The sequence below is a fragment of the Salmo salar genome, chromosome ssa17 (assembly GCF_905237065.1).
Source record: "Salmo salar chromosome ssa17, Ssal_v3.1, whole genome shotgun sequence".
NCBI classification, from domain to species: Eukaryota; Metazoa; Chordata; class Actinopteri; order Salmoniformes; family Salmonidae; genus Salmo; species Salmo salar.
The window spans coordinates 32,826,270-32,848,283 of record NC_059458.1 but is presented as its reverse complement, the minus strand read 5'-3'; the positions used below and the strand labels follow the sequence as shown (position 1 = coordinate 32,848,283).

The window sequence follows — 22,014 nt, the reverse complement described above, 5'->3', positions numbered from 1 at the left end:
ATCACGTGAATATGAGGTTGAAAAGTTGTGGAATTGCCCTTTAAAAGAGGAAGTGGGAAAGGTAACACCAACGGATCAGGGTGCTAGGTGTTAAAAGAGGAAGTGGGAAAGGTAACACCAACAGATCAGGGTGCTAGGTGTTAAAAGAGGAAGTGGGAAAGGTAACCAACAGATCAGGGTGCTAGGTGTTAAAAGAGGAAGTGGGAAGGGTAACACCAACAGATCAGGGTGCTAGGTGTTAAAAGAGGAAGTGGGAAAGGTAACACCAACGGATCAGGGTGCTAGGTGTTAAAAGCGGAAGTGGGAAAAGTAACACCAACGGATCAGGGTGCTAGGTGTTAAGAGGAAGTGGGAAAGGTAACACTAACGGATCAGGTTGCTAGGTGTTAAAAGAGGAAGTGGGAAAGGTAACACCAACAGATCAGGGTGCTAGGTGTTAAAAGAGAAAGTGGGAAAGGTAACACCAACAGATCAGGGTGCTAGGTGTTAAAAGAGAAAGTGGGAAAGGTAACACCAACAGATCAGGGTGCTAGGTGTTAAAAGCGGAAGTGGGAAAAGTAACACCAACGGATCAGGGTGCTAGGTGTTAAGAGGAAGTGGGAAAGGTAACACTAACGGATCAGGTTGCTAGGTGTTAAAAGAGGAAGTGGGAAAGGTAACACCAACGGATCAGGGTGCTAGGTGTTAAAAGAGAAAGTGGGAAAGGTAACCAACAGATCAGGGTGCTAGGTGTTAAAAGAGAAAGTGGGAAAGGTAACCAACAGATCAGGGTGCTAGGTGTTAAAAGAGAAAGTGGGAAAGGTAACACCAACAGATCAGGGTGCTAGGTGTTAAAAGAAGAAGTGGGAAAGGTAACCAACAGATCAGGGTGCTAGGTGTTAAAAGAGAAAGTGGGAAAGGTAACACCAACAGATCAGGGTGCTAGGTGTTAAAAGAAGAAGTGGGAAAGGTAACACCAACAGATCAGGGTGCTAGGTGTTAAAAGAGGAAGTGGGAAAGGTAACACCAACAGATCAGGGTGCTAGGTGTTAAAAGAGGAAGTGGGAAAGGTAACACCAACAGATCAGGGTGCTAGGTGTCTGTCTCACAATTTGCAGACAGAGTATATAGACAAAGAATTTACACAAATAACATACAGCAATAACGCTATTCTTTGTAACACTCCATGTCCATGAGAGGACTCAGTGAGTGGGGTGCTGCCTGGGGGTCAATGAAACTCAGAAATACTATAAATGTCTTGTCCTTTTTTTCTGTCCAGTCAAAGATTTTCACCAGGACTCCAACACTGTATCTGGACTTCAAGCTGGATGGAGGATCCAAGCATGTACAACCAGTTCCTTCAGGTAAAAACCATCTTTACTCAGTAGATCTTTTGTGGCTCTGGTCCAGGGCGTTACGTGCTCCTTGAAGAAGGCTCAATCTGCATGTAACACCATTACATTTACATTTACATTTAAGTCATTTAGCAGACGCTCTTATCCAGAGCGACTAACAAATTGGTGCATTCACCTTATGATATCCAGTGGAACAACCACTTTACAATAGTGCATCTAAATCTTTTTAGGGGGGGTTAGAAGGATTACTTTATCCTATCCCAGGTATTCCTTAAAGAGGTGGGGTTTCAGGTGTCTCCGGAAGGTGGTGATTGACTCCGCTGTCCTGGCATCGTGAGGGAGCTTGTTCCACCATAGGGGTGCCAGAGCAGCGAACAGTTTTGACTGGGCTGAGCGGGAACTGTGCTTCCTCAGAGGTACGGGGGCCAGCAGGCCAGAGGTGGATGAGCGCAGTGCCCTTGTTTGGGTGTAGGGACTGATCAGAGCCTGAAGGTACGGAGGTGCCGTTCCCCTCACAGCTCCGTAGGCAAGCACCATGGTCTTGTAGCGGATGCGAGCTTCAACTGGAAGCCAGTGGAGAGAGCAGAGGAGCGGGGTGACGTGAGAGAACTTGGGAAGGTTGAACACCAGACGGGCTGCGGCGTTCTGGATGAGTTGTAGGGGTTTAATGGCACAGGCAGGGAGCCCAGCCAACAGCGAGTTGCAGTAATCCAGACGGGAGATGACAAGTGCCTGGATTAGGACCTGCGCCGCTTCCTGTGTGAGGCAGGGTCGTACTCTGCGAATGTTGTAGAGCATGAACCTACAGGATCGGGTCATCGCCTTGATGTTAGTGGAGAACGACAGGGTGTTGTCCAGGGTCACGCCAAGTTTTCTTAGCACTCTGGGAGGAGGACACAATGGAGTTGTCAACCGTGATGGCGAGATCATGGAACGGGCAGTCCTTCCCCGGGAGGAAAAGCAGCTCCGTCTTGCCGAGGTTCAGCTTGAGGTGGTGATCCGTCATCCACACTGATATGTCTGCCAGACATGCAGAGATGCGATTCGCCACCTGGTTATCAGAAGGGGGAAAGGAGAAGATTAATTGAGTGTCGTCTGCATAGCAATGATAGGAGAGACCATGTGAGGATAAGACAGAGCCAAGTGACTTGGTGTATAGCGAGAATAGGAGGGCCTAGAACAGAGCCCTGGGGGACACCAGTGGTGAGAGCACGTGGTGCGGAGACAGATTCTCGCCACGCCACCTGGTAGGAGCGACCTGTCAGGTAGGCCGCAATCCAAGCGTGGGCCGCGCCGGAGATGCCGAACTCGGAGAGGGTGGAGAGGAGGATCTGGTGGTTCACAGTATCAAAGGCAGCAGATAGGTCTAGAAGGATGAGAGCAGAGGAGAGAGAGTTAGCTTTAGCAGTGCGGAGATCCTCCGTGACACAGAGAAGAGCAGTCTCAGTTGAATGGCCAGTCTTGAAACCTGACAGATTTGGATCAAGAAGGTCATTCTGAGAGAGATGGCAAGAGAGCTGGCCAAGGACGGCACGTTCAAGAGTTTTGGAGAGAAAAGAAAGAAGGGATACTGGTCTGTAGTTGTTGACATCGGAGGGATCGAGTGTAGGTTTTTTCAGAAGGGGTGCAACTCTCGCTCTCTTGAAGACGGAAGGGAGGTAGCCAGCGGTCAAGGATGTGTTGATGAGCGAGGTGAGGTAAGGGAGAAGGTCTCCGGAAATGGTCTGGAGAAGAGAGGAGGGGATAGGGTCAAGCGGGCAGGTTGTTGGGCGGCCGGCCGTCACAAGACGCGAGATTTCATCTGGAGAGAGGGGGGAGAAAGAGGTCAAAGCACAGGGTAGGGCAGTGTGAGCAGGACCAGCGGTGTCGTTTGACTTAACAAACGAGGATCGGATGTCGACGACCTTCTTTTCAAAATGGTTGACGAAGTCATCCGCAGAGAGGGAGGAGGATTCAGGAGGGAGGAGAAGGTGGCAAAGAGCTTCCTAGGGTTAGAGGCAGATGCTTGTAATTTAGAGTGGTAGAAAGTGGCTTTAGCAGCAGAAACAGAAGAGGAAAATGTAGAGAGGAGGGAGTGAAAGGATGCCAGGTCCACAGGGAGGCGAGTTTTCCTCCATTTCCGCTCGGCTGCCCGGAGCCCTGTTCTGTGAGCTCGCAATGAGTCGTCGAGCCATGGAGCAGGAGGGGAGGACCGAGCCGGCCTGGAGGATAGGGGGCATAGAGAGTCAAAGGATGCAGAAAGGGAGGAGAGGAGGGTTGAGGAGGCAGAATCAGGAGATAGGTTGGAGAAGGTTTGAGCAGAGGGAAGAGATGATAGGATGGAAGAGGAGAGAGTAGCGGGAGAGAGAGAGCGAAGGTTGCGACGGCGCAATACCATCCGAGTAGGGGCAGAGTGAGAAGTGTTGGAGGAGAGCGAGAGGGAAAAGGATACAAGGTTGTGGTCGGAGACTTGGAGGGGAGTTGCAATGAGATTAGTGGAAGAACAGCATCTAGTAAAGATGAGGTCAAGCGTATTGCCTGCCTTGTGAGAAGGGGGGGAAGGTGAGAGGGTGAGGTCAAAAGAGGAGAGGAGTGGAAAGAAGGAGGAAGAGAGGAATGAGTCAAAGGTAGACGTGGGGAGGTTAAAGTCACCCAGAACTGTGAGAGGTGAGCCATCCTCAGGAAAGGAACTTATCAAGGCGTCAAGCTCATTGATGAACTCTCCAAGGGAACCTGGAGGGCGATATATGATAAGGATGTTAACCTCTATGGCGTCCCACCTACTCAACAGCCAGTTGAATCCTGTGGCGCGTTATTCAAATACCTTAGATATGATATTACTTCAATTTCTCAAACATATGACTATTTTACACCATTTTAAAGATAAGACTCTCGTTAATCTAACCACACTGTCCGATTTCAAAAAGGCTTTACAACGAAAGCAAAACATTCGATTATGTCAGCAGAGTACCGAGCCAGAAATAATCAGACACCCATTTTTCAAGCTAGCATATAATGTCACATAAACCCAAACCACAGCTAAATGTAGCACTAACCTTTGATGATCTTCATCAGATGACAACCCTAGGACATTGTTATACAATACATGCATGTTTTGTTCAATCAAGTTCATATTTATATCAAAAACCAGCTTTTTACATTAGCATGTGACTAGCATGTGACTAGCATGTGACTAGCATTCCCACCGAACACTGCCGGTGAATTTACTAAATTACTCACGATAAACGTTCACAAAAAGCATAACAATTATTTTAAGAATTATAGATACAGAACTCCTCTATGCACTCGATATGTCCGATTTTAAAATAGCTTTTCGGTGAAAGCACATTTTGCAATATTCTCAGTAGATAGCCCGGCATCACAGGGCTAGCTATTTAGACACCCAGCAGATTTAGCACTCATCAAAGTCAGATTTACTATAAGAAAAATGTTATTACCTTTGTTGTCTTCGTCAGAATGCACTCCCAGGACTTCTACTTCAATAACAAATGTTGGTTTGGTCCAAAATAATCCATCGTTATATCCAAACAGCGGCGTTTTGTTCGTGCGTTCTAGACACTATCCGAAAGGGTAAATAAGGGTGACGAGCATGGCGCAATTCGTGACAAGAGAATTCTAAATATTCCATTACCGTACTTCGAAGCATGTCAACCGCTGTTTAAAATCAATTTTTATGCCATTTTTCTCATAAAAAAGCGATAATATTCCGACCGGGAATCTGCGTTTAGATAAACAGACAAAGGAAAAGAAAGCATTCGGTCGAAGCGGGCACGGGCCTAAGCCCATAGTACTCTGAGTGGCCACTTGCCAAAAGCGATAAAGTGTTTCAGCCAGAGCCTGCCTCGATATCGTTCAATGTTTTCCCGGGCTCTGAGACCCTATGGAAGACGTAGGAAGTGTCACGTTATTGCACAGATCCTGAGTCTTCAATAAAAAGAGCCAAGATGAAACACTACTTCTCAGACAGGCCACTTCCTGCTTGAAATCTTCTCAGGTTTTGGCCTGCCATAGGAGTTCTGTTATACTCACAGACACCATTCAAACAGTTTTAGAAACTTTAGGGTGTTTTCTATCCAAAGCCAATAATTATATGCATATTCTAGTTACTGGGCAGGAGTAGTAACCAGATTAAATCGGGTACGTTTTTTATCCAGCCGTGTCAATACTGCCCCCTAGCCCTAACAGGTTAAGCTTGAAAGGGCTGGTAACTGTGACAGCATGGAATTCAAAGGAGGCGATAGACAGATGGGTCAGGGGAGAAAGAGAGAATGTCCACTTGGGAGAGATGAGGATTCCAGTGCCACCACCCCGCTGGCCAGATGCTCTCGGGGTATGCGAGAACACGTGGGCAGACCAGGACAGAGCAGTAGGAGTAGCAGTGTTATCTGTGGTAATCCATGTTTCCGTCAGCGCCAAGAAGTCGAGGGACTGGAGGGTAGCATAGGCTGAGATGAACTCTGCCTTGTTGGCCGCAGACCGGCAGTTCCAGAGGCTGCCGGAGACCTGGAACTCCACGTGGGTCGTGCGCGCTGGGACCACCAGGTTAGAGTGGCAGCGGCCACGCGGTGTGAAGCGTTTGTATGGCCTGTGCAGAGGGGAGAGAACAGGGATAGACAGACACATAGTTGACAGGCTACAGAAGAGGCTACGCTAATGCAAAGGAGATTGGAATGACAAGTGGACTACACGTCTCGAATGTTCAGAAAGTTAAGCTTACATTGCAAAAATCTTATTGACTAAAATGACTAAAATGATACAGTACTGCTGGCTGGTGAAGTAGGCTAGCTAGCAGGGGCTGCGTTGTTGACTTTGTTTGAAAGTATAGCTGGCTCAGTAACCTCGATAGTTTCAGTACTACACCTTATCATGATACAAAGGCAACTATGTAGCTAGCTAACATAGCACTCATCAAGACGTTCCTTTGTAAAGTATTTAGTTTCTACAATGCTGCTCGTCGGTAATAGTTGGCTAGGTTTGGAAAAATGGCGTCGCGGGGGACAAAAATAGCTGGCTAGCTAACCTCGATAATTACTCTAAACTACACAATTATCAAACTGTGACAAAGACAACTATGTAGCTAGCTAACACTGCACCAGTCAAATTGTTCCGTTGTAATGTATTAGTTTCTACAGTGCTGCTAGTCGGTAAAGGTTGGCTAGCTAGCAGTGGGTTTGATGATGACTAGGTGTGTTGACTAAGTCTGGAGTCTGGAGAACGGCGTCACGGCGCGGCTGGCTAGCTAACCTCGATAATTACTCTAAACTACACAATTATCTTTGATACAAAGACAGCAAAGACAACTATGTAGCTAGCTAACACTACACTAATCAAGTCGTTCCATTGTAATGTAATAGTTTCTACAGTGCTGCTAGTCGGTAGAAGTTGGCTAGCTAGCAGTGTTGAATAAGTTAGGAGAACGCGTCGCGGAGGACGAAAATAGCTGGCTAGCTAACCTCGATAATTACTCTAAACTACACAATTATCTTTGATACAAAGACGGCTATGTAGCTAGCTAAATTGCTCAGATCAAACAAATCAAACCGTTTTAATGTAATGAAATGTAATATTACCTGCGGAGCGAAGTGCAACTACTCGCTCCAAACAGAGCTTGGCCTTCTGTAGCTATAGTGTTCTGTGTGCTCCATTCATCCACAATCTGGCACTAAATCTGTTAACCTTTTCAGTAAAGTTAGCAGAACCTTTCAACTCAAACCCTAGCTAAGTGCTGTGTGGTTTGTATGACACAAGCTTTCTAATTCTGGGAACTGTACTGTACCTGACGTTGGTTTGTAGTGGGAGAGAGTTGCTATCTACTGTCTGTGACAAACAGAAGTCCTCCAGGGGTTGGGAGTCTTCTAAAGTTTATACAACTGGCTTGGTTTCCATTGTCACCCTGCCTGTTCTCTATGGAGTCTGGTTCTGTGTGGTTGCTATGGAGTCAGTGTGGTTGCTATGGAGTCAGTGGTGCTGTGTGGTTGCTATGGAATCAGAGGTGCTGTGTGGTTGCTATGGAATCAGAGGTGCTGTGTGGTTGCTATGGAGTCAGTGGTGCTGTGTGGTTGCTATGGAGCCAGTGGTGCTGTGTGGTTGCTATGGAATCAGTGGTGCTGTGTGGTTGCTATGGAGTCAGTGGTGCTGTGTGGTTGCTATGGAGCCAGTGGTGCTGTGTTGAATGGTTACCATACCTGTTGTCTATGGAGCCAGTGGTGCTGTGTTGAATGGTTACCATACCTGTTGTCTATGGAGCCAGTGGTGCTGTGTTGAATGGTTACCATACCTGTTGTCTATGGAGTCAGTGGTGCTGTGTTGAATGGTTACCATACCTGTTGTCTATGGAGCCAGTGGTGCTGTGTTGAATGGTTACCATACCTGTTGTCTATGGAGCCAGTGGTGCTGTGTTGAATGGTTACCATACCTGTTGTCTATGGAGCCAGTGGTGCTGTGTTGAATGGTTACCATACCTGTTGTCTATGGAGTCAGTGGTGCTGTGTTGAATGGTTACCATACCTGTTGTCTATGGAGTCAGTGGTGCTGTGTTGAATGATCACATATAGTACGTAAGACGTTAAGTAGTCCATTACTCTACTCTGTGTGTGTGTGTGTGTGTGTGTGTGTGTGTGTGTGTGTACACGCAGTCAGTGTTGGTGTGTTGAATGGATGGCTCCCACGTCATCATACTACAGGGCCCTATGGTGGATTAGATGTTAGACCATCTCAGTGTTATGGCCCACAGCTCACATGGCAAGACGTTGGTATACCAAGTGGTCAGACTCCCCCACCAAGTCACATCATTTAGATATGACACTTTATAAATGTCATGATTGTTGTGTATACTGTGGCAGTTAACTTGTTAATGAGGTGACAAAATGCATTATCAATGCCAGCCCAAAACAACAGTTTTTCTATCGTCTCTGCTAGGATGGACTTCGTTTATCTACACACTGGCAGGATCTGTTTGTGTTGGTGAGTTTCCTCTATTTAGTTTCTCTTGAACAGTTTTCCATTAGGTCCTAACTGCCCTGCAGCCTGTTGATGGTCATCCAGAACAGTGTTATGTTTGGTGGTGGTTCAGAAACACTCTGCATCTTGTTGCTGTCCCTCGTCCAGAGAGAGGGACAATCAAACAGAGCAGGTGCATTTATTTATTTATTTATTTTCCCTTCCTCGTCTCCTCCGTCCTCTCTGGGATGTTCCCTTCCTCTTCTCCTCTCCTCCGTCCTCTCTGGGATGTTCCCTTCCTCTTCTCCTCTCCTCCGTCCTCTCTGGGATGTTCCCTTCCTCTCCTCTGTCCTCTCTGGGATGTTCCCATCCTCTTCTCTCCTCCGTCCTCTCTGGGATGTTCCCTTCCTCTTCTCCGTCCTCTCTGGGATGTTCCCTTCCTCTTCTCCTCTCCTCCGTCCTCTCTGGGATGTTCCCTTCCTCTCTACCGTCCTCTCTGGGATGTTCCCTTCCTCTCCTCCGTCCTCTCTGGGATGTTCCCTTCCTCCTCTCCACCATCCTCTCTGGGATGTTCCCTTCCTCCTCTCCTCTGTCCTCTCTGGGATGTTCCCTTCCTCCTCTCCTCCGTCCTCTCTGGGATGTTCCCTTCCTCTCCTCCGTCCTCTCTGGGATGTTCCCTTCCTCTCCACCGTCCTCTCTGTGATGTCATGTCAACATTGGGATGTAGCCTTGTGATCTGAAGCCAATAGCAACTCTAGGAATGGTTTAGGAATGGTTTAGGAATGGTTTAGGAATGAGACACAATCACACTGGAACCCTTCATGTTGTGGTTCATGTTCTAGGGCAACCTTTTCCCTATATAGTGCCCTATGTGGCCTGGCCAAAAGTAGTGCACTATGTAGGGAATAGGGTGCCATATGGGACGCAAGCCATAGATGTATGTCTTATGGTACTATACCTGTAACAAATGGTTTCACCTGCAGTCCTGTGACACCCTGCTATACAGAGTTGAACTGTTGCCTACAGTCCTGTGACGTCCTGCTATACAGAGTTGAACTGTTCCCTACAGTCCTGCGACGTCCTGCTATACAGAGTTGAACTGTTCCCTACAGTCCTGTGACGTCCTGCTATACAGAGTTGAACTGTTCCCTACAGTGTTTGTCTATACAGGACACATTAGGCCTGTCCTTTTTCACGTGTAAAAATGTCATGCTGAAGTTTTTTGACGTTTCTTTTGTTTGTCTATGGGAAGCACATATTTGAGTAGGAGGAATTGTATTTTCATTATGATAGATGTTAGCTAGCGTGAGAAGGAGTTATTTAACGCTCTTCACTCATTTAGAAAGGGGTTTTGTTACATTTCATACATAGTTGATATTTGTTTCTACAGGAAGTTGCATTATGATCTGATTAAATGGAATCGTTGTTTGGTAGGATCTCACGGAAAGCTCCTTTTTAATTGTAGACAGATGTTTTGAAACCAGAATAAAGTTAAGCCGTTCGCTGTAACTAAGATGAAGGTGGGTTTGAACGGAGATGCCACTGAATCGACAGAGTGTAGTCTGTAAGGCAAATCCAGCACAGCTGTGTCTGATAAATATATCCACCACAACTTGAAGCGTTTGGCGTTTCAGCATTTCTTTTGACCGTAGTATTCAGACGACGGAAGCAGACTTAACCATGTCAGATGAAGAGGAAATGCACATTTTCTTTGGTTCTTGATTCCAGTGTTTGTCTCGGGTTCAAATCTGACAGAAATCCTCAAATGAAAGCTGTTTTGTTGCCATTTGTTTTGAGGTAATAATCTTGTTTTCATCCCAGGGACCATCTGTAGACTTCTATTCTGTTTTCCATTGCTCTTTCAGGCCCAGAGGCAGAGCAGCAGAAAGTGGAGCCACATCACACCATAGTGTTTGATGATGGAGACTGCATAGCAGTAGAAAATAAGGTAGGCTGTCTGAGCTTCTTACAGACTCTAACACAGTTTTCAGGAATTGTAAATTCACTACAACTCAAATTCCTTACTCCAGACATCAGAGGTCTCCCATTTTGTCTTGGTTGCTGGACAGCCGATCAATGAACCGGTGGTCCAACATGGTAAGACCTTCATTTCTTTACATTACTGAACTCCAGTCAGTTACCACAATATTGCATTGTTCTTGTGTAATGCGACACACTACACTTTCCTCTTTCTCTCCAGGTCCATTTGTGATGAACACGGAAGAGGAGATCAACCAGGCAGTCAGAGACTACAGGACAGGGACCAATGGGTTCGAGAGGGCTAAGGCTTGGAGGTCTAAGATCAGGGATTCCTTCTAAGAATCAGCAGACATCTTCTAATCATGTTATAGGTCTTGTTATGATCATGTGACCAAAGTGTATTTTAATAATGAACCAGCTTGATGTGTGTTTGTCTCTTTTTAAATCATTAAGATCTCATTTTATACTGATTTCTTTTTTTCTCAAATAGATGTTTTGTCACTGTGCCTCCAAGCCATTAAACTGAAATGTAAATGATGAAAAAGGCACTTTTAATTCAACCTCAATAAAACTATCCTGCCGTGATGTCTCCAGAAGCTATCTAATGGAACCACTGATTAGTTCCAGTCATTATGTCTTTAGACAGACCTCAGAGGAGATGCAAGTATCCATTACGGGAAGGAGGGAAACCAACCACGTCTCACATTTCAAGGCCATTTGCATCTGGCAGAATGATGTCTCATGCTGCGAAACAGCGGGTCTTCCCTCCCTCCTCTCTATCTCATCTCCTGTTTCTCCCTCCCTCCCTCCCTCCCTATCACATCTCCTCTTTCTCCTCTCCCTCCATCCCTCCCCCCGCAGACAATCAAACCCCTGGGCACACACTGGTTGAATCAATGTTGTTTCCTCGTAATTAGATGTTGAAATGAAGTCTCTGCCCAGTGGGAAGTGAGTTTTGGCTGGGCTGGGATAGGGGTGGGGTGGAGGGTGGGAGCGTCCCTCTCTGGCCCATGTATCCATGCTGCGTAGCTGAGGTCTGGATCACATTTAAAACACATGTTCATGCTGCTCCAGATAAGCTGAACTCTGTGGAAATACAGTGGCATTGGATTTAACAGCCAAGGCAGGGGCAGACAGAACAGACTTACAGAGACAGAGCAAGGCAACATCAGACAGACAAACAGAACCAGGCAGCAAGCTAGGGACAGAGAGACAGACAGAGCCAGGCAGCAAGGCAGGGATAGAGAGACAGACAGAGCCAGGGAGACAAGGTAGGGACAGAGAGACAGACAGAGCCAGGGAGACAGACAGCCCTCTCAACCCTGAAGAAGGGGAACTAAGTGTGGGGCCGTGCTCGCTCGCTGTGACAAGCAGGCCCTTTAACGCAGAGGCTGAGACACAGTAGATAATGAGTTCTGAAGAGGTCTGGACTAACTGGGGAGAAGAGAAGAGAGGGGATAGTCAAGACAGGCAAAAGATAGAGAGACAGTCTTAAGAGTCCTTGCTTGTAGTTGGACCAATAGAGAGACAGTCTTAAGAGTCCTTGAGGCTGTCTCAAGTGACTAAGTGAAACTTTAAGTGTCCTTGCTGTGTGTAGTTTGGGGGGAGTGAGAATGACAGAGGTAGAGGTGTTTTAAATCCTCTTTAGCTGCTCCATTTGCTCTGGGGTGTCTGTGACCAGACGGAGAAAGAGAGAGGGATAGGTGTCTGTGACCAGGGAGAGAGAGAGAGGTGTCTGTGACCAGGGAGAGAGAGAGAGGTGTCTGTAACCACGGGAAACGTGACAGGAGCTTGTGTGTGGTCTGAGGAGTCAGCGCCGGTCTGAGAGGGGCTGGTCTGTAGTGAGGAGACTCCTTCCTCTGGCTCTGCTCTCTATTATAGAGGATTACCCAATACAGAAACGTCTCTCTGTTATAGAGGATTACCCATTAGAGAAACGTCTCTCTGTTATAGAACTTCTGTCCAGAGACTGAAAATTGACCGTACAGAGACAGAAGGAGAACTTTGAACACAGAAGAGATTGAGATACAGCATCGAACCAGAGGATGCAGAGTATGCTTGCTGCAAGTGTTGGAATGATGCTGGTGTTGGTGAAGTTGAACTTGGGAATGCCAAAAAAGGTTCAAGATGATCCCAGCTCTCTCAGGGTAAGTGTCCAGTGTCTATGCACTTCATTCCTGTATGGTTTCAATGTCCAGACCAGGCACTGTTTCATCTGCAACTCATGTTCTGCTCAGGCTCTTATTCTGTGGATTCAATGCACGATCAGCATCATCATCAAGAGGCTATTTATTAATGACCAGTATGTCATGAAATGCGGACATGTGTCTCCCACTGGAGACACCAGGTTTGAGTCCATCTTTGTGTTCTTATGAACTGAATCAACTCTCCTTACAACTCACCATGTGAGCTAATAAAGTTAGCGCTGACCAGTTGGCAGGGGGCGTAGAGAAACCACACACACGCACCACCTGTGAGCTGTCCATGAAGATCAGAGCTGACATGGTCTAATGAGCAGTGTGTGTGTGCCTCTTATGTAAATGGTGCAAATGTATTGGAAGTGCAAATGCAGCGTCACCGGTAACAAGATCTCACTGACCTGGAGAGGAGCGTTTGAACTTCCTAAATTATCAATCACTTCTCTCTCTTTCTCTTGCTCTTCTTCGCTCTCTCCTCTCACTTGTTCGCTGTCTGTCTCCCCCCCCTTTCTCAATCTCCGATATCTCCCCTTGGGCCATGCTTTCCCCTGGGTCTAAATTGCAGAAGAGGGAAAAGAAAACTCCTTGTCTGTCTGGTTTAAGAGCAAGCAGCCAGCTACACCCTAACATCACAATACTCACATAGAGGAAGCAGCCAGCTACACCCTAACATCACAATCCTCACATAGAGGAAGCAGCCAGCTACACCCTAACATCACAATCCTCACATAGAGCAAGCAGCCAGCTACACCCTAACATCACAATCCTCACATAGAGGAAGCAGCCAGCTACACCCTAACATCACAATCCTCACATAGAGGAAGCAGCCAGCTACACCCTAACATCACAATCCTCACATAGAGGAAGCAGCCAGCTACACCCTAACATCACAATCCTCACATAGAGGAAGCAGCCAGCTACACCCTAACATCACAATCCTCACATAGAGGAAGCAGCCAGCTACACCCTAACATCACAATCCTCACATAGAGGAAGCAGCCAGCTACACCCTAACATCACAATCCTCACATAGAGGAAGCAGCCAGCTACACCCTAACATCACAATCCTCACATAGAGGAAGCAGCCAGCTACACCCTAACATCACAATCCTCACATAGAGGAAGCAGCCAGCTACACCCTAACATCACAATCCTCACATAGAGGAAGCAGCCAGCTACACCCTAACATCACAATCCTCACATAGAGGAAGCAGCCAGCTACACCCTAACATCACAATCCTCACATAGAGGAAGCAGCCAGCTACACCCTAACATCACAATCCTCACATAGAGGAAGCAGCCAGCTACACCCTAACGCCACAATCCTCACATAGAGGAAGCAGCCAGCTACACCCTAACGCCACAATCCTCACATAGAGGAAGCAGCCAGCTACACCCTAACATCACAATCCTCACATAGAGGAAGCAGCCAGCTACACCCTAACATCACAATCCTCACATAGAGGAAGCAGCCAGCTACACCCTAACATCACAATCCTCACATAGAGGAAGCAGCCAGCTACACCCTAACATCACAATCCTCACATAGAGGAAGCAGCCAGCTACACCCTAACATCACAATCCTCACATAGAGGAAGCAGCCAGCTACACCCTAACGCCACAATCCTCACATAGAGGAAGCAGCCAGCTACACCCTAACATCACAATCCTCACATAGAGGAAGCAGCCAGCTACACCCTAACATCACAATCCTCACATAGAGGAAGCAGCCAGCTACACCCTAACATCACAATCCTCACATAGAGGAAGCAGCCAGCTACACCCTAACATCACAATCCTCACATAGAGGAAGCAGCCAGCTACACCCTAACGTCACAATCCTCACATAGAGGAAGCAGCCAGCTACACCCTAACACCACAATCCTCACATAGAGGAAGCAGCCAGCTACACCCTAACATCACAATCCTCACATAGAGGAAGCAGCCAGCTACACCCTAACGCCACAATCCTCACATAGAGGAAGCAGCCAGCTACACCCTAACATCACAATCCTCACATAGAGGAAGCAGCCAGCTACACCCTAACGCCACAATCCTCACATAGAGGAAGCAGCCAGCTACACCCTAACGCCACAATCCTCACATAGAGGAAGCAGCCAGCTACACCCTAACATCACAATCCTCACATAGAGGAAGCAGCCAGCTACACCCTAACATCACAATCCTCACATAGAGGAAGCAGCCAGCTACACCCTAACGTCACAATCCTCACATATTGAACAGATCAGTGGCAGCTCATGTCGTTACAACGACTGGAAGAAATGAAAGCAAACCGTTTCTGTTTGACAAGTTTTATATTGCATGACAGTCCTTTTCTCTGCCTCGCCTCTGACCCGGCCTCTCTCCTCTCCTCTCCGTCGTTTATTAAACTTTCCATCTGTTCTGTGGGTTTCCCTTTCCGTCTCATAAATGAATGGAAGTCCCTTATTCCCTCGCTATTTGTCTTTCTCAACAAATCTGACCGCACCCTTTTTATATTGTAAATGTTTAAAAGGTTATTATGATTTTTACAACTTTTACAATTGGCAACAATAGACAATTTAAATTGCAACATTTCGTTGTTATATTTACATTACACCAACACAGTCATAATGTAATGTCTTAGTTTTTTGGGTAATAGTGTGCAGAGTGAATTTAGTGTAAATATTATTTGAACACTATAAGTGGAGGCAGGGAAGAAGCCACAGCTCCATAGGACTGGTCAGCTGTAATACCAGACTCAGAGGGGTTTCCTCCAATGTGTTTGGAGTTGTACACGTGACTGTTCCCATTCTCCATGTTGGCCTGTAGGGCACTGAGAGAGATCACACAACACAAGTTTCTGAATTATTGTGGTCTGATTTTCCTACCTGCTTGTTATCTGCAGTAACACAGTATATTAGTTAGTGATCTACCTGCTTGTTATCTGCAGTAGCATGTGCAGCAGCAGTTGTAAGCTTGTCTCTGTGGGAAACAGTAGCTAGGTCTCCTAATATTCTGTGTCTCTCCTCCATCCTCTGCTCCATGGGAAGGAGGAAGCTTGTCTTCTCAGAGCTCCTAGAGCTCCTCAACAGGTGGACCCTGGGAACTCCTGCCCCCCACTACCCCTTAATGCCACCCCAGCCAACTCCACATTTCCAGCTGTTATGTTGTCTATGGGCTGATGCCAGGGGATCTACTGTGCATTTGGGGTACAATGAGTCTCCTCTCATCCCAGTTATAAACAGTCATGGGAATGAGAAGAAGTAATGATTACAAACATAGTACTATAATACTGTAGAACTACAATACTACAATACTGTAGTACTATAATACTACAATACTGCAGTACTATAATACTGTAGTACTATAATACTATTATATTGTAGTACTATAATACTGGGGTACTATAATACTGTAGTAATACAATATTGTAGTACTATAATACTACAATGCTGTAGTACTATAATACTGTAGTGCTATAATACTGTAGTGCTATATTACTATAATACTGTAGTACTATAATACTACAATACTGTGGTACTATAATACTGTAGTACTATAATACTGTAGTACTATAATACTGTAGTACTATGATACTACAATACTGTAGTTCTATAATAATATAATACTGTAGTACTATAATACTACAATACTGTAGTTCTATAATAATATAATACTGTAGTACTATAATACTGTAGTACTATAATACTGGGGTACTATAATACTGTAGTACTACAATATTGTAGTACTATACTACTACAATGCTGTAGTACTATAATACTGTAGTGCTATAATACTGTAGTGCTATATTACTATAATACTGTAGTACTATAATACTACAATACTGTGGTACTATAATACTGTAGTGCTATAATACTACATTACCGTAGTACTATAATACTGTAGTACAATAATACTACAATACAATACTGTAGTGCTATAATACTACATTACCGCAGTACTATAACACTGTAGTACTATGATACTACAATACTGTAGTACTACAATACTGTAGTGCTATAATACTACAATACCGTAGTACTATAATATTGTGGTACTATACTACTATTGTGCTATAATACTACAATACTGTAGTACTATAAAACTGTAGTACTATTCTACTGTAGTGCTATACTACTATAGTACTATAATACTACAATACTGTAGTACTATAATACTACAATACCATAGTACTATAATACTGTAGTACTATAATAATACAATGCTGTAGTTCTATAATACTTTTGTACTATAATACTACAATACTTTTGTACTATAATGCTGTAGTACTATAATACTACAATACTGTGGTACTATAATACTGTAGTACTATACTACTGTAGTGCTATAATACTATAATACTACAATACTGTAGTACTATAATACTGTAGTGCTATAATACTGTGGTACTATAATACTACAATACTGTAGTACTATAATACTGTAGTACTATAATACACAGAAGCATCTGTGTATCTGTTGTAATCTAAATGATGATAGTCTTAAATCTTAAATCCCAGGACAGCTGTTAATGGTCTGTGGGACCTGGCTTTGGGCAATAATTGCACAGTCAGAGGTGGATATGTGTGTGAGGAATCAGACTGACTTGCATGTATCATCAGCTCAGTCCTTATAAGCCAGCCTCAATGGCATCTAAAGTTTATCCTGACTTGGATGTTAGAGTGCTGCCCTCTTGTGGTGAGACGGTTGACTCTCACAAACCAACTGACAATGTTAACCAACACTTTACCAGCGTGTTGGAGCTTATTTTCTATCCTGTCTTTAAAACAACATATATCATTAAATGATTTGTGTCCTCCTCCTCTCCTCCCTGCAGGTGATCAACCAGGAGAAGTGGGAGAGGGATGTGCGTTCGGCCTCCAGTCTGGATGAGCTGCTCATGCTGACAGACTTCCCTGACTGGAAGCTGTGGAAGTGTCGTCTAAAATTCAAACACCTGGAAACGTCTCCCTCATCCTCTTCCTCTCAGCAGCCCAACCACCGTTCCTCCTCCTCCTCTGCTGGATCTGGGTCACACCGCTCCACGCGCTACGCTGTGGCATCCTACAGCCTGGAGATACTCAAAGGTATGTGGGTTCGAAACCTGGGTCTTCTCAAAACTGTGTTGGCTCTCTAAGCTAAAGCTTTGGTATTGTTTGTTGAGATATGCTACTGGCTCCTACAGCCTCGGGATACTCAAAGGTATGTGGGTTCAATATCTGTGTCTACTGTGTACTTGTCAGGAGAATTTTCAATCCCAATGACAATAACTAACAATCAATAAGCTTTGACCAATCCCCGAGGTTTGTAAGACCCTGGGTTTAATAATAATTAGGCAAGGACTCATCTTATGCAAAAGGTTCGTACAGTTTTTTCACGAAAGCGCTCTGAAGTCCATAATACAAAGACATCCATTTTATAACTCATATGCACATACACACACACAAACAGTAGATGAGTTTCCCCATAGTTCTCACCACTGTTTATCACAACCAAGCCGACAGTTCCATTTCCCCGAGATTAGAGGAACCTTGAAAGGACTCCCTGTCCTATCGTAAGTTTCTCAGAGTTATAGCCAGGTCAAGTCATACACAGTTGAATTGTTCTCGGTATCTCCTTAGTCACACACACACACATTTCTCTCCCTCACATGTCTCTACCGAACCTTATTGGACTTACGTTTAGTACTTTAATTATTCATTATACATGCTACATAAACTAGTAATCACTAATAGTTACGTTTCAGGGTGGAATCCTTTAATCATTACCTTTAAGCATATAAATACCCTTATCAGCACTGCAAGAATGTGTTAGACCTCTGAGCTAAAGGCTGGGCATTATTCAATGTTCTCCCTGGAGTTATTCATAAAGTATGTGACAGACTGGTTTGAACCCTGGCTCTTCTCGAGACTGTGTTAACCCTCCAAGCAAAAGCCAAGACATTCATTCCAGGTTGCTAATGCATGTTTTGATGTTAGAATGTGAGTGTACCTAGACGGTACCCAAAGCAAGTCTCTATAGTGGCTATTAGTTTTGTTCTGTGTGTAACTGTTGGTGTTGTGTGTATGTGATCATCAGCTATAGACGATGAGTGGCAGAAGACCCAGTGCATGCCCAGAGAGACGTGTGTAGACGTGGCAAAGGAACTGGGCACCACGACCTCCATGTTCTTCAAGCCCCCCTGCGTGTCAGTCTTCAGGTGTAACGGATGCTGCAACAAAGAGGGTGTCTCGTGCAGAAACACAAGTACTGCCTATGTTAATAAAACAGTGAGCATTTCCTCTTTAAATATCTGTTAGAAAGTGTATTACAAATAAAACGCATTATTAATATTATTCTTAATAAATGGCAATGATTTCTGGCAGGGGTCGGCAACGGGCAACAGGCAGCCCGTGGGCCTAAAGTTTTTAGTAAATAAATATCATTTTTTTAAATATGATTTTAGTTTTTGGTCTAAAAAATACCTTTTAAATTCACCAGGAATTCAGCTAAAAATGTGTTTAATTTAGGAAAACTGTTCCCAAGTATTGCTACTAATAAAATAGATATTTAATCGTGTCTCAATGTAATCAAGGTATGAAATAATGTTTATTTTCAAATACAACCTCTTTTGGGATGTTTGCGGTGTACAAATGATTGTAATTATGTTCCGGCCCCCTGACCATCCGCTCTAAATCATCCCGGGGCTGTAGTTGTGGACCCCTGTCCATCCGCTCTAAATCATCCCGGGGCTATAGTTGTGGACCCCTGACCATCCGCTCTAAATCATCCCGGGGCTATAGTTGTGGACCCCTGACCATCCGCTCTAAATCATCCCGGGGCTATAGTTGTGGACCCCTGATTTAGATTTTAACACAATTGTGATCATGATAAGTGCTCCTAAATTACAAGGATTTTGGAGAATGTGAATATATACAGTACGTATAGACTACGTAATGTACACTCTGCACATCATTGGGCCATCAATGAGTCAAATAAAATACAGCTCTCTCTACAAAATGGATCGCTGACTCCAGAAACGGACTAATGTGTTCTGACACTTTTCGTCCTGCAGCTGCTGAGTGTGATACCATTCAAATACGGACCTGAGCCGGTGTTGATAAAGGTAGCCAATCACACAGAGTGTAAGTGTATGGAACCACCCCTGATCCGACGGCAAGCCCATATACGCTCTCACAGGAGGAACGGGTGAGTCCAGATGTACAGATACACACACACACACACACACACACACACACACACACACACACACACACACACACACACACACACACACACACACACACACACACACACCTCTCTCTCTAGTCGTACCCTTAGCACTAACCAGGCTGTGTGTTTGGTTGCAGGTGCTCTCCGATGCGTCAGCTCTCTAAATCGGAGGACTCCAGGCGCCTGTGTGCCAGTGGGTTGATCTGGGACTGCATGGCCGACCGTTGTGTGTCCTACCCCTCCACTGAACAACCAGGTTAGTCTACCACTGTATCCTACCCCTCCACTGAACAACCAGGTTAGTCTACCACTGTATCCTACCCCTCCACTGAACAACCAGGTTAGTCTACCACTGTATCCTACCCCTCCACTGAACAACCAGGTTAGTCTACCACTCCATCCTACCCCTCCACTGAACAACCAGGTTAGTCTACCACTGTATCCTACCCCTCCACTGAACAACCAGGTTAGTCTACCACTGTATCCTACCCCTCCACTGAACAACCAGGTTAGTCTACCACTGTATCCTACCCCTCCACTGAACAACCAGGTTAGTCTACCACTCTGTCCTACCCCTCCACTGAACAACCAGGTTAGTCTACCACTGTATCCTACCCCTCCACTGAAGAACCAGGTTAGTCTACCACTGTATCCTACCCCTCCACTGAACAACCAGGTTAGTCTACCACTCTGTCCTACCCCTCCACTGAACAACCAGGTTAGTCTACCACTGTATCCTACCCCTCCACTGAACAACCAGGTTAGTCTACCACTGTATCCTACCCCTCCACTGAACAACCAGGTTAGTCTACCACTCCATCCTACCCCTCCACTGAACAACCAGGTTAGTCTACCACTGTGTCCTACCCCTCCACTGAACAACCAGGTTATTCTACCACTGTATCCTACCCCTCCACTGAACAACCAGGTTAGTCTACCACTGTATCCTACCCCTCCACTGAACAACCAGGTTAGTCTACCACTGTATCCTACCCCTCCACTAAACAACCAGGTTAGTACCACTGGTAGATATATCAACTATTAGCCCAGTTGATGCACTAGATTTAGCTGGTATGCAGCACCGGGTTTGGGCAGTGTTTGCACTTTGGGGACCATTCCATTGTAATGTGCTGGGGATGCTAAATCAGGGTGTATTCAGGATATTATTTAGCCTCTGTAGGAAGTCGTTATTCTGATGTTTTGTTTTGTTCTCGCTCCATTTTCCCTGGTCTGGTCTCTGTACTAATATTAAGTCATTCCTATGTTTTTCTCTCTGTTTGTTCCAGACTTCTCTCCCAATATGAGAACGGTGGACTGTGACATAGATGTTGACAGGTGTGACTGTGTCCCAGACCGCACTACCCTGTCCCCACAGCCCACCCTAACCCAGGACCCAGACCATCCTACCCTGCATGTCACCTGAACCATACTGCCTGTGCTAACAACAAACAACACTTCAACCATGCCTCTTGCAGGTAGAGTGCAACTTGAGACACACCCCTTTTGACTAGTTAGTTTGATCGTTTTCATTGTAGTTAAATTGATAAATGTATGCCATTACTTTGCCAGAGAGTCCACTCAGCTGATGTTCAAGGTCTGAATGAATCAGTACCTGATGTACATCAGAAATGTTTGGGTCCTCAGAGACCGTGGTTGAACAGCCATATCACAACACATGTAATATCACCTTTCCATTCCTTTGATCCACAGATGCCAGTGATACTAAGAAGAATATAACCTTTGACATCTGCTTGGCTTTGAAGTTTGGATGCAGAGAAAAAGTTCATAATTTATTTATGTCGCTATTTATATATCTAACTTCAAATAAAATAGTTTCTCTTTCTAACCTACATACATGACCCTGTTAATTTTTTTTTTAAAGCTTTACATGTTTTCTTTACATATGTAAATTATTTGTATTTCTATGCACTGAACATGTATTTTACGCTAAAGAACGATATTTTTGTAATAATTGCTTCCAACATTTTGTAAATATAATCGCAGTTTGTCCTTTTGGTGTCTATCCTTCATATTTACAATTACAGTTTTAACAGTTATGTTCAAAGTTCTCTCACCTTGTTTAGTATGGGTCGCGACCGGACCTGTTAATGGTGGGTCGCGACGTGTTAGAGAAAATGTATAATTATTTCATTAATTACTGGAATTGATTTGGCCAAGTACAAATGGTCTGTGTTCACTGCGCTCTCTGCTCAGCAGCGGTGTCAGTTCGGCAGCTGCGCGAGGGAGAGGGAGAAGCCGTTGTGTTCGCGGTTTACCGGATCTTGTTTCTGCGGTTTTCTTGAAGATCACTCCGCGACCCACACGACGCAGCGCTGTGGTTCAGCAGCAGATGATGCGCTGTCAGCCAG

The 22,014-nt window shown here is 45.1% G+C and overlaps 2 protein-coding genes across 5 annotated transcripts in view; both read left to right on the top strand.

Annotated features, from left to right (window-relative positions):
* The window catches only part of pir (pirin), a 117,519-nt gene extending 106,681 nt beyond the window's left edge, over positions 1-10,838 (top strand). For 2 of the 4 annotated variants that reach the window (XM_045698483.1, XM_045698485.1), the window contains exons 5-9: positions 1,259-1,343; positions 8,253-8,297; positions 10,139-10,221; positions 10,304-10,370; positions 10,474-10,838. In XM_045698483.1, coding sequence (XP_045554439.1) covers positions 1,259-1,343; positions 8,253-8,297; positions 10,139-10,221; positions 10,304-10,370; positions 10,474-10,592 — 399 coding nt within the window. In that variant the 3' untranslated portion in view covers positions 10,593-10,838. 4 annotated transcript variants of the gene reach the window in all.
* A 1,357-nt stretch (positions 10,839-12,195) lies between these two features.
* Positions 12,196-21,493, top strand: vegfd (Vascular endothelial growth factor D). The gene is given in 7 exon segments (NM_001140636.2): positions 12,196-12,400; positions 17,271-17,520; positions 18,512-18,702; positions 19,488-19,621; positions 19,783-19,901; positions 20,932-21,120; positions 21,356-21,493. Coding segments are annotated over 6 exon segments (933 nt in total). The 5' UTR covers positions 12,196-12,298; the 3' UTR covers positions 21,069-21,120; positions 21,356-21,493.
* Positions 21,494-22,014: the final 521 nt, after the last annotated feature.